The following is a 10,881-nucleotide window of genomic DNA, read 5'->3' on the forward strand; positions in this document are numbered from 1 at the left end:
ATGTGGAAAAGATTTTTGATTATTATATTCAAAATCTGAATAAATATAAGTGTTGTTTCACTTGCGCTTGTTTTGTGTGTGACTCTGCATTCAATATTGGAAAATATTCAGTTCATAACTGACAGTGAACTAAAACATAATTCACTGCCCTGATATGCTCATGCTGTTCTAGGTAGACTGTTACATTTTCACAATTTAAAGCTTAAGGGTCTTTAAAAAAAACTAGATACTACTTACTAACCGAAGCACTACTCTCCATAACTGGGAAACAGACTTTGATGTGTAAAATTGCTGTTTTAATTTGTAGTCACAGCTTGAAAGAAAAGCGAGAAAAAAAAAAACTAAACAAAACTCACTAACATATGGATGTGGATAATTCTTACCACACCTTCCCCAACTTTTGCTGACTTCATTGCCTTTGTTAATTTATGCATGTGAGGTTAATGTTCAAGGAAGTACATCCAGCCGTCTAAATTAACAAAGGGTACATTCGGGTACATTTGGCAGCAGTTCTGTAATTTAAAGCCAGTATATGAGCACTCTTGCAGCACTGAAAGAAAAATATCCTGTCTATCCATTTGGCTACTGCATCAGACATATTCTGGGAACAGAGAATAAAAATCTTGCCAATTAAAAAAGAAAGGCCAAAGGAAAAAAGATAAAAGAAATGTCAGGGAGAATGAAAAGCAGGCCACTAACAGTTTTGTGTGACGCACGTTAATATGAATCATGGGCTTGGACTTTAGATGATCCTAACTAAGCCTTAAAATAATGCATCTAGTAAACTTTTTGTGTACATGGTGGACGCATTAGGAGATAACTCAATGTTCCAGTCTCCTTTCCAGCTTATACTTTTCAATAGTTGCTTGTGTGACGGTACACTGTACTGTCTGAAAAGTGCAGTGAACCAGTCCTTGGGTAGTAGTATTTCTATTCCAGCGTCATATTCGGTCAGTTCACTTTACCCATCCTTTCACTGGTCTTTTCTATTTCTCAGTACTTACCAGTCAAAGCACAGATGTTCGTGCAGACGTTTCTCAGACTGTAACAGCAGATGATCTCCTTAAACGTCTTCCTCATCTCCTGACTCCTGAAGGCATAGATCAGTGGGTCAATCACTGAGTTGCACATGATGAGGATGAGGTACATGTTGAAGTGGGACATGAAGCACACGCAGTAGAGATTCCGTGGGCAAGAGATCATCAGGATGAGGTGGAGAAAGAAAGGAGCCCAGCAGACGATAAAGATCCCCAGAAGGATGGTCAGTGTGATAGCCCCCTTCATGCTGGTGCGCTGATGGATGGAGTTGTAGCCGGGCAGGGCAGCAATGCGCTTCACGTGCGAGCGAGCGAGCATGAACATGTGACTATAGAGGGAGGCCATGATGAGCAGCATGGCAAAAAACATAGAGATCAGGCAGATGATCACAGGAGTGGAGTCTGAGTAGATAATGAAGACAATTCCGCAGCCAGTGCAGAAGGTCCAGATTCCCCCGATGATACAGCCAGCTCTCCTCACCGTCATGATGTTGTGGTACCTCAGTGCATAGAAGATGGTGACGTACCTGTGGATAATAACATAGTATCCACCTCAGTAACCTCTAATTTTATATCAACATTTATTGCTCACTGATGAATTACAAAATCGTTTCAAGTCAGAAAACTTGACATTTAAACATAACGGGGACTGTGTGTGTGCTGAATACAATAACTCACAGAGAGGGAACCAGACTACAGGTCACATGAAGTGAGACATTTATTCTTGAGACATTCAATATTCAATGAGGATAACGTTAGGCAACCTTGGGTTGTTGATCACGCATAACGTACATTTATACATAAAAGGTGCAATTTTGTTATTTGGTGGCTCTGTTGTAACCTCTGGTATGAATGTAATTTATATGTCTTTGAGACAATCTCGTAAATATTAAATGTCACTGAGAAACCAAATGAATATCATATTGTCAAGTTTCCTGATTCTTGCACACCATGTATTTATACCTGATTCATATACTGAATCAGAGTCAGCCTAATATGGACCCGAGTCCACCTCTTTCAAACAGCCTCTGGGGATGGTACAGTATCATCCAGTATGATGATCTATGCAATGTTTGCAGTTTTATACATGCTCCAGTACATGAAGGAATAGCAAGCATGGAAAAGGGAACAAAAGGAATGCCAATATGTTAGAAAGAGTAAGATTTAACTCAGTTAAATGTATATGGATCAAATATCAACATGTCTGACAAACATTTAAAAAAGAACAGTTTTTCCAGTTATTCTACATTCATTATTAAGCAGACAATTGATTAAATGGTAATCAATGGTAACAAAGACACACTTTTAAAATAGTGATCACATGCTAAATGTAGCTGTGAATGGTTGTGTGCAATCAGGACGAACTAATAAAGAACAGGCACTGAATAGTTTGAAGGCCTTATTGCAATTCTTCCAATTATTGTCATTTGTTAGGTTCTAGAACTAAGAAGTTATAAAATTACTGTTTAGAGCGGCATACTGGTGCTCCGTAAACCTGCGTGGGTTCTTTGGCTTCCACCCACAGTCCAAAGACTTGCATGGTAGGTTAACCCACTGAATTAGGAGATTTGAGGCAGACCTTTTTGAAATAGAATGGTCAAAATGAAAGCACAAGATCAAGAAAGTGTGCCATCGGTGCTTATGAAATATTCATCTCTTAATAATACAGCTTTGCTGTTAAATATTCAGGCTCCAAGTTGAGCTCAAGCTCAGATGAAATTAAAAGATCCATTTTTTTCAATGTGAAAAGCCCATAAAAAGACACGAATGGTGAAGATGAAAAAAACCTGCACATTTCAAGGGTTTAAAATCTACTTCACAAGCATACAAAAAAGGAAAAGAATGAGAAGGGAAATCAGAGAAAGATGGACATTTTCTGAGTTTTCTGTCTTGCCAGATAATTTATTGCAAAGTAAAAAGTAAAAAAAACTAAAATTTTCTGCCTGTCTTAACATTTGCACAGATGCATTAGAGTAAGCAGCGATCCCCATGATGAATGAACCAAATTTGTTGTGTGTATCAGAGAAAGAAGGTGGAAATTAAGAAATAAAATGTCAATTTAAAACAAAAAATTAAACTGCATCAAGGCTGGTTTACTCATCTGCTTAAAATTAAATCCATTCACACAGTGAGACAACAAAAACACTTTGATCTGTTCAGCACTGACAACTAAGATTTAGTGCAAGCAGTATTTTTCTCTCCTCTTTACCCCATATGTGTATTTGTACAGGTATATAATGACTTTAATATATTCCCTTTGGGTTTTTTTCTTTTCTTTTTTTTTTCTTTCTTTCTTTTTTGTTTGCTTTGTGATGTTTCATGCTTTTCTTGATAATGAATAAAAACTGTTTAAAGAGAGAGAGAAAAAAAGGAAATGTCAGAGGGAACACATGACAGGAATTAACTGAAGGAGTGCCAAATAAGCACTGCCTCAATTTTCCTTAAAATTAATCATAAAATTACAGGGTCCTTTTTTGTTGTTATAAATTGTAACACGTCAGTTATGTTCAAGAACATTATTAGGAAACTGGGGGCTGTGGTGTTGGGCTGATGGATGAGGATTCATTGTGACTAGAGCCTTCAATTAAAACTTCAGTTCCCTTAAAACATTTCAAAAGGAAACTATTAAGAAACAATAGCAAAAAGAAAAGAAAAAAAGATATATTTGTGCTTATACTCCCTTCCATCATTACCTGTCCACAGCAATGGCCAGCAGGCTACACATGGATGCAACGACAGAGATGCAGATCATGGAGTCCACCATGTTGTCCATCTGCCTGATAAAGTGATCCTCCACCACCAGCTGTCTGTTGTTGAGAAGATAAATGATGATGGTCTCCCAGGCGTTGGACACACTCACCAGCATGTCTGCTACTGCCAAACTGCAAAAAACCAAAATACTTTATACAACCTTTATTCTGCAAACAGATGTTCAAATAAATGTTTCTATGTGCACTTCCTTCTGTGTATTCAGGAGCTGACAGAATAGCTGCATTCGCTCTCCTGTTGCGTAAACACTTTCTTCTCACAGTCATACTGGGAAAACCAATTAATTGATTTAATGCCTGAGTACAGTCTTTCACGTTCTCCGGAGGTGCAGTTGAGGCAATGCTTTGACAGTCACATGCACTCACAGCCTTTGCACAAGCAACAAAGCCAGCAAAGATGGTGGAAAAATGGATCCTATCTCCCCAGTTAAAAGTGGTCACAAAAAAAAAACTGCACTGCAGGCAGACAGACAGACGCTTGATGCTGTTTCCAAACACTGTTTCTAAATAATACTAATATTTTAAGAGCTTCTTAAAAATAAACAACACGTCTATGCTATTTATGTATATTTACATGTAAAATTTGATGTTTTTCCACAGCAAAAATGGTTAAAACAGTGATCCTATAACTGCTGGTGGCTGATGGTCAGAGTATATATATATAGTGTGCATAGTGTGAACAGAGGCAGGGGCGGATCTAGGCAAATTTTCTTTGGGTGGCATGGAAATCAAATGGGGTGGCAAAATCAAAGCAATTTATTTTTTACACATATGCATGTGTTACATTCTGTAATATGTATTATATACAGTTAAAATACATCAAAAGCAGTAAGTATACAGATGTTTCATATAAACACGTACTCTATAATTTTCTTTTTCTTTAGCCCACATAATTAAACATTTCAGTTACATAAAACATGTGAATTTTGATTTTATGTACTAGCCTGTATGATGAATAACTTTGTAGCCCAATAAGCATAAAATCAATAAAGCTACACAACATGAGGTGATTCATTTACAAACACAAGTCAACACTACAATGAGCGGGTGGAGGGAGGTTTGGAGTCTTCTCCCACCCCCATTCTCTGCGGCCTGCTGGAGCGGGAGGGCTAGTAGGAGGAGTTGGCCGTCCGACTGCGGTCTGGGGTGTGGGGCCTCCCTGCTGCTGCGGAGTCGGGGTGGTCTGCCTCTCCCCACCGCAGGGAAAAGGGTAACACCACCTGGGTCTGGGTGCAATTCCCCCCTCCAGGGGCAAGGGTACCTAGACCCGGTTTGTAGAGTACGCTTGGGGAGTGTGATTGTGTGTACAGCGTCTCTTTATGTCTGTCTCCACGTTGGTTGAGTGTGGAGTGAGTGCATATGAGAGCATGAGGGTGGGAATGGATGTTTGTGTCTGTGTGTGCCTGTATGTCTGTGTCTATATGTCAGGTTGGGTATCAGACGCCACCTCTCTGGGGACACCTCAGGCCCTCCAAGGTTTGGAGGCCTATCTCCACCCACCACCACTTCCCCTGCCGGTGGCGGACTCCCTCAGGTGTTGGTGTGTTGGTGGTTCTTTGTGTCTGGGGGTGGGCGTCCGGGTACACACCGGCTCACTCCTTGGCGGCCGCTTGTCGGGGCCTGGGGCCTGGGGCTCGCTCGGGCCCCTTTGGAGGTGGGGTGCCCCCGGCCTCTCGGCCTAGGGCTCGGTCACTCAGGCGCAGCTGGGGGCCGGCGGAGCTCACGGGCGCGTCACTGCAACTCCCCCTGACTTCTGCTCCGCGGCTGCTGGGCGAGCCCTCATCTGGGACTCTCCTCAGCTCTTACTGGGACAGTGGCGCGGCTGCCCCTCTGTTGGTCTTCCATGGTCTCTTGTGTTCTGGGGGCCTCTGGATGTCTGGAGTTTTGATCTCCTCCATACCCGCTTCACACCCTGGAGGACGGGGCTGTGGCCCCCCCACACTCCCTAGCAGATCATTACATGGAGAAACCTTTGGAATGCAAGCATGCTGATCCACACAGGTATGCACACATGGGTATTCACAGACGCGGACTAAAGCTTTCTTGGCTGCTGCCTCAAAGCACACTGTGCGCTGTCTATCTTGCGTGCTGCACAATATCGTTTATTACTTAGTAAATACTGATATCTATGACTAGCTAGTTTATTGTGATGGTGCTTTGTTTTCTCTATTATTATGTTGCTCTTTGTTGTTTGCTGTCTCCTCTGTTTGTTTTTGTTTGTTTGTTTGTTTTTTTTCTCCATACAGGTGACCCAGGAGTTTGTTTTTTTTTTCTCTCTCTCTCTTCCCCCCCCTTCTCACCGTCTCTTCTCCCCTTTGGTTTTCTTTCTTTCTCTCCCCCTCTCTCTCTCATTCATTCCCCCTGTCCTATTTATTAAAAAAAAAAAAAAAAAAAAAAAAATGACAAAGGATGAACTGAAGCTCTGCCATCACGTAATGTCGCATACTGCTGTTTCTGATGTCATTTAGAAAAAAAAAAAAAAAAAAAAAAAAAAAAAACAAACAAACACAAGTCTAACTAAAGTTTCACAATCTTTTTTAATTAGAAATAATCAAATTGCTTAAATTTACACAAAATGCCACAAATGAACCCATTTTTTCACAAATTTTTCATGTTTTATTTGGTTAACGCTCTGGGGTCCAGGGTATAATTGGCCATTTCGGACTATTTTTTTATTTTATTTTTGTGATTCACCTTTAAATTTATTTATTTATTTTTGCCTTGCCTTGTTCTTTTCAGCACAATCTCATCTGTCTGAATTTACAGTTATTTTTTCCTTCACTGTACTAACACAATTGAACTGAAATCACACACAAACATATGAGCCAAGTAAGGAAAAGGTTCTTTCACTGTAAAAACCACAAACATGTTTACAGCTCTCTAGATACACCACTCAGAACCTGATTAGTCCCAATTTTAACTCTGAATTGTTTGCCCTGGACTAAATTTAGAGTCAGGAAAAGTCTAGTTTTAGTTGACACATTATTTCAGAGGTGTCGCAGAGCAAGGTTAACAATCTGGCTGTTGTTAGTTTTCTAGATTTTCCACAGCTTTCCACGTTTGGACTCCATGCCTTGACTTGACAAATGATTCGTATAATGAGTAAAAGCTTCTTGGCCAGAAGAGGTGATATTTAAAACATGTAGCTTAAGATGTATTTCTATGCTTTGGTGCCATTTTGGTGTTTTGGTGTTCAAATGAGAATTCATGAAACTACAATAATATGTTCTCCAGGACATCTAGTTGAACCTTGTTGGCAAAGCAATTTGTTCAAGTGCCAAAGAAAATGACAGCCAAGTCTCACAGAAATAATAATGAGCACAAGCTCTTAACACCACGTTGAGTGGAGGTGGCATGTAATATGTTAAGATTACAGCCCACAGGAAGCAACAGGCTCTCCTCTATTGTCTTGGTTACCAAGGCAGCATATTATATCACAATAAACATCGTGGACTGACTCACCAAATACTCACAACTTACCTATAGAGAGAAGGAAAACAACACATTAAGTAGGAATGTATTTCTTTTTCCCCCCATGAATCGAATGGATTTTCAAATAAAAGATAACAAGTGTTATCGTGCAGTAACTCGCTGTACCTCAGTGTTACGCCGTGGCAGTCATTCAGAACCACATGAACAGAAGCACTATACAGCTCGCCAGAAATTCAAAGACTTAGTTGAATGTCTGCTGTGTCTCTGCACAGCTGAAACACGTTTGCTTTTGTCTTAGTAAGAGGATTAAGTCTTTCAAATCAGAAGACAGACCCAAACAAAGTCACAAGAAATTGGTGCTGATGTGAAAACAGACATCCAAGTATTTTTCTGATTTATACAGTAGGGTCATTAAAAGTGTGACTTGATTTTGATGTGGCAGCTGCCCCAAATATGTCATGATTTTTGAGTCCACAGATCTCCATTGGTTGGAGACAAATTTAAAGAAAGAAGGTTAATCATAAGTTGTTTAAATCATCGTTACCTAATGATTAGTCTAAGGAGGCCACAAGATTATAAGATCAAAAAGCCTCTTTTGTAACTCCCTGCTACAAATGGTTTTATTTAACCATTTATAATCAGGATAAAAGATTTATGTCATTTTCAAGAGTTCACATGTTTCCTCTGGCAACACATGCTGCATGACATTTTTCTAAGTGGAAAGAATGATTAGATTTCACATTGGATTATATTGGAAATCTGCTTCTGCCAAGCTCAGGATGACCAATTATTTTCAACTGTTCTTCGGCTTTTATAAATAAACCAACTTTTCCACTTCAGGCAAAAGAAAAATATTTTTTGCACAACTGAGCTTTTTAATCAGTTACATAAAGGAGAAGGTTTGGAAATTGAAACTCATTATTTCTTTGAATTCTGGCAAAAAATCCTGTTGTGTAATCACATAGAAGCATACTCTAGACTGTCACCTTGAAGTCCCACTTCTACAAAACAAAAGTTCGCTCTACCTGAGCCTGTAAGCCATCTACTGTAAATTGCTTTTTATGGTTACTTGTATTATTTTCCTTTCTTACTTACTTGCTTGTTTGCTTGCTGGCATGCTTCCTTGTGTTCTCCTTGCTTTCAATTTAAAAGAGACCAGTAGGATAGCTCGCTTGGCATCTCCTGCCAGGCAGTTCCACAGCTGAGGGGCCTAGTAGGCAAAGGCCCGGTAACCTTTCATGACCTTTCCAGAACCTTTATTCATGAACGTTTAACAGAGCACTGCCAGAGGAACTCAGGAGCCAGACTATTCTCAATAAAAACTACTGTTAGCCAGTGAAGGGCAACAGGGAGGGATTGGTATGTTGTGGTTGCTTCTCTTTCTGTGGTTTTAAAGCTAGGCAACATCAGCTGTAGCCTCTGGAGCAGAGTAAAGTGCATTACAATATTCAATTCTATAGACGATAAAAGCATTGATGACCTTTTTAGAACAGAAAGGATTAATCTAATCCTGGATAGCTGTCTCGGTTGTACAAAGCAGGACTGAACCACTTTAATCATTTGTGTCACAAAAGATAAATCAGGATCTTTCTGAACATAATTGATAACGGTTCATGTCTATTAATTACATCAACATAGGCTACTCCGAAAGTTATCGGTTCAGTGTCTGGCAGATACCTAAAATCCATCCACACAGGGGGTTATTCACATTGCATTGAAGCTGACAGTTGTTTGCTAGGGAATATTCCAGGATCGTTGTTGTGATTTCATTATTAGTTATTATTAATAGTACTGTTATTATTTTTCCACAGTATGTCTTTAGACCCATCTTCCTCAACCCCAACTGGTGGCAACGGATGGCTGCCCCTGCATGGTTCTGTCAGAGATATAATGTATTCCTTCTCATCTGAGGCTTTCTGGGTGTTATTGTAGGGTCTTTACCTTAGAAGTTGAAGTAACTTGTTATGATTTTACACTACATAAATAAAACTGAACTGAATTGAATTGACTGAACTGCTGAATTGCTTTCCTAGGTCATCCTCAAACGTATTTGCTATCAGGTCATAGGTCAGTCAGGATGGTCTAATGGAACGTATCCTGCATTCTCACTGATAGTTGCTTCAATCACTTGCATCTAAGTTGAGAAATGTTTATCTCATTGTTTTGTTTGTTTGTTTGTCTTTGCTTTTTTGAAGTTGTTACATTTTATTGTCTTTCTGTGGTCTCTGGTCGCCGCATTCCTCCAAAATGCTTCCTGTGTGGATGCAGCGTTGTTATGGTCGTTTGAGAAGGGCTTGAAAATAACAATGTGAACTCAAATGATATGGGCCTTGAGGGGAGGCATGCATTGTTATCCAATTATAATGGTTACATTAGGGTGTATTCTAATCCTAAATGTATCCATTTACACTAATATGTTGACAAGAGTGAACAAGGTTTCACTTGGGACCTATATTGCATTTTGCCCCTGGGAAAGGCTGTATTACACCAAGACAGAGAGTAAGCACTGAAGGATAGAAGCATATTTTAATAAACTGCTGCTTAACAAAATCTTTTACACATGGTAAGCTCACTTTATTAAAACGGTTTTGGGTGGTCCTCGTACATTATTATGTTATTTTCCCCTTTATGTCTTAAACCACTGAGGAGTTTACCTGCAGACAAAGAAGTACATGGGGGAATGTAGGTTCTTGTTCTTCACTATGGCTGTGATGACTAAAATGTTCTCCAGCAGTGAGATGATACCCAGGATCAGAAAGACCTTAGGAGAGGAGATCAAAATACAGACCAGTGAAGAGACAGTCGGGGTAGTGGTAGCCAAGAAGAAATCACGAGATAAATAAATGAATCCAAAGTGCTACAGACCTCGATAGCGATGTGGACCTGCTCGCATGCTGCAGGTTTGGAGGTGCTAGCCTTCTCTGATAGTGGAGGGATCAGGGTGTAGTTTTGATGATAATAGGAGTAGCCCCAGGTAGAGTTACCCAGCAGCACCTCCTCTTGGTAGGAGGATTCATCAGACACATTCATCTCTGCTGTGGGTCGGGTCTGGATCATCGCAACTCTTACCTGGAGGCCATTTTTCAAGCAGGCTGAAAGAAGAAACAAGAAGAAGAACGTGAGACTGTGTCATGCTTTCACGTAAGCTTTGTAATATTGAGATCATGCTTAATATTATGCCAGCTTCAATTACACATGCTGCAAACAAACATGATTCACCCCAAGCACCTTGTTTATTTAACAACATACAAATAGTATTCGGTTCCTTGCAAATGTAACTCCTGTGTGTGGTCCTAGTTTGGCCTCCATTAACATCCTTTTCAAATGCTTGGTGCTGATCAGATAATAAAAAGTGGTTTTAGTACTGCCTGCTTCAGCAAAAAAATGGTGCTAGGAAAGTTCCATAAAACCTGGGGGTCAAAGTGGACTGTGATCTAAAGTTTGATAATCAAATTAAGGCCGTGGTAAAATCTAGCTTCTTTCACCTCAGGCAGCTGGCAAAAATAAAGCCAATTCTTTCACGGCAGCACTTTGAGACAGTGATCCACGCCTTTGTTAGCACTCGGCTGGATTACTGTAATGCACTTTATATAGGGGTCAGTGCATTATATATTAGTCATCTACAGAGGGTGCAAAATGCCGCA

The 10,881-nt window shown here is 40.0% G+C and overlaps 1 protein-coding gene across 1 annotated transcript; it reads right to left on the reverse strand.

The window, feature by feature from the left end:
* Positions 1-970: 970 nt before the first annotated feature.
* Positions 971-10,294, reverse strand: LOC146658473 (melanocortin receptor 5-like). Its single transcript, XM_085421693.1, has 4 exons — positions 10,103-10,294; positions 9,892-9,998; positions 3,731-3,919; positions 971-1,564 (listed from the first exon to the last, which is right to left on the reverse strand). Exons 1-4 carry the CDS (start codon positions 10,292-10,294, stop codon positions 994-996), a joined length of 1,059 nt encoding a protein of 352 aa, XP_085277819.1. The 3' UTR covers positions 971-993.
* Between the last annotated feature and the right edge of the window lie 587 nt (positions 10,295-10,881).

This window comes from Rhamphochromis longiceps, linkage group LG11 (assembly GCF_057381845.1).
Source record: "Rhamphochromis longiceps isolate RC_006_pf linkage group LG11, R_longiceps_female_GT1.1, whole genome shotgun sequence".
Taxonomy (NCBI): domain Eukaryota; kingdom Metazoa; phylum Chordata; class Actinopteri; order Cichliformes; family Cichlidae; genus Rhamphochromis; species Rhamphochromis longiceps.